The following is a 6,000-nucleotide window of genomic DNA, read 5'->3' on the forward strand; positions in this document are numbered from 1 at the left end:
CTCAGTGTGGTTCCAATTGCATTACCACTGCCCACCTTGCTTTGTTGTTTTTGATTGTATATATAATGTAAAATTTGCTATTTTAACTAATTTTTTTTGTATTTTAACTATTTTTATGTGTACAGTTCTGTAACATTAAGTCATAAAACTCTTTATCTCGCAAAACGGATATTTGCTATAACCATTAAACAACTCATTCTCGACTTCTTCCCAGCCCCTGGCAACTACAGTTCTATAATACATGTTTCTATGAATTTGACTTCTTTAGATATCTTATGTAAGTGGAATTATACAATATTTGTATTTTTATGACTGGCATAGTTTATTTACCAAAATGTTTTTTCTTCTTTCTTTCTTTTTTTTTTTAAGGAGGTTTTTGCTATAGGGTAATGTGCTCTTGTTGGAGAAACAGAGAGAGACAGAAAGTGAGAAATCACCCCGCAGGGGAGATGGCCACACCACAGCCCCTTTTCCTCCATTCTCGTCTCAGGATTTTGGGCACACACAAACATATGCCCAGCATGAGTTTTAAGCCGCCCGGTCTGGGACTCGAACTGCAGTCAGCCATGTGGGAATCCAGCGATGTAACCATTACACCATGTGCTGGTCCCCAAGAATTTCCTTTCTTCTTAAGGCTGCGTAATATTCCATTGTACGTATTAGGTTGTTAGAAAAGTCATGACTTTTGGGACCAGCAGTTAGCGTAATGGCTATGTCACTGGACTCCCATGTAGTCGACCACAATTCAAATCCTGGACCCGGTGGCTTAAACTTACGCCAGGCATGTGTGCGTGCATGCCCAAGATCCCGAGAGGAGAATGGAAAAGGGACTGCGGCATGGCCATTCCGCCCCCCCAGGGGGTAATTTCTCGCTTTCTGTCTCTGTCTTTCTGGCGAGTGCACACATCCTGTAGCAAAAACCTCTCTCTCCAAAAGAAAAAAAGAAAGAAAAGTCATGATTTTTTTCCTGTTTTTCTATGCAAAAATGTGTCATGACTATTCTGACAACTCAGTATATACTACATTTTGTTTATTCATTTATCCTGAACATAGGCATTCTTGATTGCTAAACAAAGTAAAATTGGAAGCTGCTAGAAGACGGATTTCTGGCAGGCCCTCTAGCATGGTGGTCACTTGGTAAATACATCTCTTGGAAGTTTATTCATTACAGAGAAGTTTTAGGCCTTTATGAGCTGGACTCTTGCCTTCAGTGGCCAGGAGTGAAGCTAAGTGTGAATTCCCAATGTGGTCACATTTCACACATCAGGTGGTCCAAGTTCATGTAAGCTCTGATAAGGACCTGTGGTTCTTATTGGGGTCTGTTCTATTGGCTTTTTTTTTTTTTTTTAAAGAATTATTTAACTTTTATTTATCTATTTATTTTAATTTAACTAGAGAGGACAGAGAGAGAGAGAGCAAGCAAACAAGCTGCCAGTTCGGGACTGGAACCATGGTCGGCCATATGGGAGTCCAGCACCCTTAACCACCATGCCACTTGCTGGCTTCCTGTTGGTTTCTTCACAAAATCCAGCAAGTAGGACCTGGAATTTGGGGGTAGGGTATGGATAGCCACTCTTCTATAGTTCCCATCCAGTCTTGCCCTGTACCTTTCTAACACCTCACCTGTCAGTCACACCACTTAGCCTCACGAACTTTCTTTTGGTACTAGCATATTCCATGGCAGGGACTACTTCTCTTTTGTAAAAATCTCTTAAGTTTCCCCATGAGCCTTTTTTATAGGAGGCCATTTTAGTTAAGTCATAAACAATGACAGAACAGTGCCCTGAGTGAATTAAGACTTGATAGGCCACTTCCAAAAGACTTCCTTCATGTCAGTTTTCCTACAGGATTTCTGGTGTCTGGCAGAGAAGGGCATCAGAGCTCTAAAATGTTAGGATGTGAGTCTGTATCTTCTCATGCTCTCTGGCATACAGAGGCTTGGTTTTAAGTTCTGGAGTTGAGTAGGGGATATCCAGCAAGTGTCTGTGCTGGTTTGGGTAAAAACAAAGGTAATGTAACAAAGATTCTCCCAAATAGAGGTGCAAACAAAATGTAAATGTTCAGGGGTAAGCAGGAGTCTAGGCCAGGTAAGTAGCCTTTCTCAGGATTCCATTCATGGACTTGGAAACTTGGTTTCCTTCTGTCTTAACTGTTTTGGCATTCTGTTGAAGATTATGAGTTCAGAGGTATGTCTAGGATCTTGGATAGGTTCCTGGTATAGGCACTGATCTTCTGCCTGGAGGAGGCCCAGAAACCCAGTCTGCTTTCCTGGCAGTTGTTTCCTTTCTTTGGCTAGAGGGATAGCTGAGAAAATATAGCTGCAGGCTCTTGGGAGCAGCATTGTCTATGCCTTCACATCTACAGTCATTACCCTTCTGCAGGAAGGCTTCAGGGAACAGGCCAAGGGGTACTGATATAGGGTGTTGGAAAAGTCATGATGTGTTGTTGCATAGAAAAAGTATGTCATGTACTGACAACCCAGTACATGGGAGTTGCTGCTGAGTTCAGAGGCTAATCTGTTTTCTTTATTTCCCACTGTGCTGGTAAGGCACTGTTGACAATTCTACTGTGGGATAATTCTTCTTTATGTGGGATTAGCTGAGCATTCCAGGATATTTAGAGTCCCTGAATGCTAAGAACTAAATGCCAGTAGTACCCCTTGGGTGTTGTGACAACTAGAAAGGCTCCACAGATGATTCATAAGTGGGTTTTGAGGAGCACCTCTCTGTCTTCCCACTTATTTCCAAACAGTTATCCCCTGGAGGCAGCGCCATCCCAGCTATAAACTGCTGGTGGCTGACCAGCCTTACTCAGGAAGCCCTCTGTTTTTGTGTTCTTCTCCCACCTGCCATCTCTTTTTTCCTTTCTTCTTTTTGTTTAGTAGTCAGTGGTTATTATGGATATCCTGGGCAATAGAGAGTTAAAAGGCAAAAGATTTCTAAAATAGCAACTTTTAAACTTAAAAAAAAAAAAAAGAGTCCATAGTCAAGAAATACATTTTGTATTGCTACGTGTATTAAAATGAGATTAAAATTGCCTTAGCTCTCTCCCCCTCTCTTTCTGTGGCGAGTGCATGTGCCCTATAGCAACAACAAAAGGAGATAGGAAAATGAGAACGCACACCTCATGGGGGACGGTAACACACAGTCCCTTCTGTGTTCTCTTCTTGGGATTCTGGGCGTGCATGCACACATGCCTGGTATGTTCCCCAAGCTGTGGACACAGGACTTGAATCATGAGGCTGACCATGTGAGATCCAGCTGCCCCAAACACAACACCACCAGCTGGCCTGAAACTTTATTATTAATGGCCTGTATATAGTGGAGCAAACCCTTGAGACATTGCATTTTGGTAATTAAGTGACATTGCATGCCAGGATCATTGTGACTAATTATTAATAAGTTAAGGTTATTTTTAGTTAGCCACATTTGAAGAACACTTTACCACCAACCGAGCAGTTTTAGTCAAACTAATTCACTTAATCTTTATAAAATTCAGACAGATAACAGGCAGGCAATTAGCCCAGTTCATAGACAAGGGAACCTGAGACTGGTTGAGTGAGTTGAGTGGGTTATCCCAGCCATGCTGCCAGTCAATGACTGAGCTGAAGTACTAGTCAGGTCTTCTGACTGCAAGTCCAGTCCCAGTCACTGTGTGTGTCTATGGTGGGAGCTCATGGGGACGTGTCTCCAAGGAGACTGAGGATGTAGCCCGTGGTAATTTATAGCCAGGTGGCCTGGGTGGAAGGCGTTGTCCCTGTTAGCAGAGTAATTGGGAACTGAGGAGTCTTCCTCCTGTTTGTCCTCCCAACAGAAGCAGGGAGCATCCTGATCTGCAGCTGTGGTGCCAGCCTTGGAAACAACACTCAGGGGAGGGGAGATCTCATTCCAGACACATCCATGTCACTGATGCCAGGAACAAGGAGGAAACCCCAAGCTATAGAACTTTGAACGGGGCAGTGGAGAAGCCCCTGCCCCTGCCCCGGTCTGTGGAGGAGTCATATATCACCAGTGAGCACTGCTACCAGAAGCCCCGCGCCTATTACCCTGCTGTGGAGCAGAAGCTGGTGGTAGAGACGCGGGGCTCTGCCCTTGAAGAGGCAGTCAATCCCCTCCATGAGAATGGTGACGATTCCCTCTCCCCACACCTGGGCTGGCCTCTGGACCAAGAATGGAGCAGGGGGGACAGTGACCTCAAACCCAGCTCCCCAAAGGTATGTGCCTTGCTTATACTGTTCTTCATTCAGTGTTCACGTGCTTCAGAATTCTCCTCTGGGGATAAAATGTTCTGTGGAAGATACTTATTAGTAGCACTGTCTTCAAATTTGCTTATCAGAGCTGTTTCTTAGTCTGTTCAAATAAGGGCCAAGTCAGTACCAACAGATGGCCTAATGGTTATGCTGCTGGACTCCCATTTAGTCAACTGTGGTTCAAGTCCTGGATCTGGTGGCTTAAAAAAAACTCATGCTGGACAGGTGTGTGTGTCCCAAAATCCAGAGAGGAGAATAGAGGAGAAGGGATTGCAGCATGGCCATCCCCCCAGGGGGTGATTTCTTGCTTTCTGTCTCTTTCACGCTCTGTCTCTGGTGAATGCACAGGCCCTATAGCAAAAAAGTCTCTCTTAAAAAGGGGGGTGGGGAGCAGGAACCAGCAGTTAGCGTAATGGCTATATCTCTGGACTCCTATGTAGTCGACCGTGGTTCATGTCTTGGACCCGGTGGCCTAAAACTCACGCTGGGCGCATGTGTGTGCGTGCCCAAGATCCTGAGAGGGGATTGTGGCATGGCCATCCCCCCTGGGGGGTGATTTCTCACTTTCTGTCTCTCTGTCTCTGTCTCTGTCTTTCTAGTGAGTGCATGCACCCTATAGCAAAAAAACCTCTCCAAAGAAAAAAAAGAATTATTTAATTTATTATTATTACTATTACTGTTGTTATTATTATTACTTAATTTGACCAGAGAAAAAGAGGGAAAGTGAGAAAGCAAGCCATCAGTTCTAGGACTTGAGCCATGATTGGCCATGTGGGAGTCCGTCACCTTACCACCACACCACCTGCTGGCCTCCTGGCATGTCTTTCAATTTGCTAGCCTGAGACTTGATTTGTGTAGTTGTCTATGTCAGATCCAGCTGCCTCAACCACCATGCTATTGGGTGACCCTACCTTGACTTTTAACATCCCATAACTGTTATAAGAAGGGCCCATTTTGTCAGAATATTTGCTGGTTTCATCAGTTTTCCCAAGAGCCATTCTTAGTTTTTGTTATTCAAGTCATTCTCTTCTGGAACTGTCTGTGTCATCCTTACTGCCAATATTTTCATCTTTCACTGTTAACTAGTCTCATTGTGCCCTGTTCTCAGTTGTCAGCCAGGCTCTGTGTGCCTTGGGTGCTTCTCTGTCCTTGTCATCCTTGCTTTCATAGACTTCATCCTGTGGCTTGGTGTCCTCAGCTTTAAATGTATTGCAGCGTATTGCTGAGCAGGAGCGTCCTAGATGATGAGCCTTTCAAGGGTGGGGCTTGTACCTCATTTATCCTTGTGGCTTTGCAGTGTCTGAACAGTGTTGGGCAGTGGTGGCAAGGACACAGTCGTTTGAAAGAGACCCAGTTTCAGGTCTGGGGTCAGCCACAGATTCTGAGCAGGTGACTTGGACTCCCTGACCAGGTGTCTCCCTGTTTCCTCCCCATGTAGAATGGGGCCGGTGACAGCGTGCCCTTCATTACTGTGGAATATATATGTGAGCCGCTGTTAGCACATTGCTTCACACACAGTGACCACTGAGTAAATATTAGCTAGAAACTATTCATTTAAAATGATCTCAAACCCCAGAATGGTTTATAGTCCCATGGACTAGGCATATTTTCTAAGGGATCTGGCACATAACACAAAATCAGGAAATACTGGTGCAAAGCAAGGAACCAGAGTTGAAAGTCTCTTCCAGTGATAGTGAGCTGACTGCAAGCCGGTACTGTTCTTAATCCCTCCTCTTGTTTCACCCTGCTGA

General features: G+C 44.5%; 1 protein-coding gene across 2 annotated transcripts in view; it reads left to right on the plus strand.

Moving 5' to 3' along the window:
- PHF20 (PHD finger protein 20) overlaps window positions 1-6,000 on the plus strand; it is a 168,593-nt gene that overhangs the window by 152,688 nt on the left and 9,905 nt on the right. For both annotated transcript variants that reach the window (XM_006144080.3, XM_014586145.2), the window contains one exon: window positions 3,814-4,213. In XM_006144080.3, the coding sequence (XP_006144142.1) occupies window positions 3,814-4,213 (400 nt within the window). The remainder of the gene's footprint in view (window positions 1-3,813; window positions 4,214-6,000) is intronic.

Source organism: Tupaia chinensis, unplaced genomic scaffold, assembly GCF_000334495.1.
Source record: "Tupaia chinensis unplaced genomic scaffold, TupChi_1.0 Scaffold000115_1, whole genome shotgun sequence".
Taxonomy (NCBI): domain Eukaryota; kingdom Metazoa; phylum Chordata; class Mammalia; order Scandentia; family Tupaiidae; genus Tupaia; species Tupaia belangeri.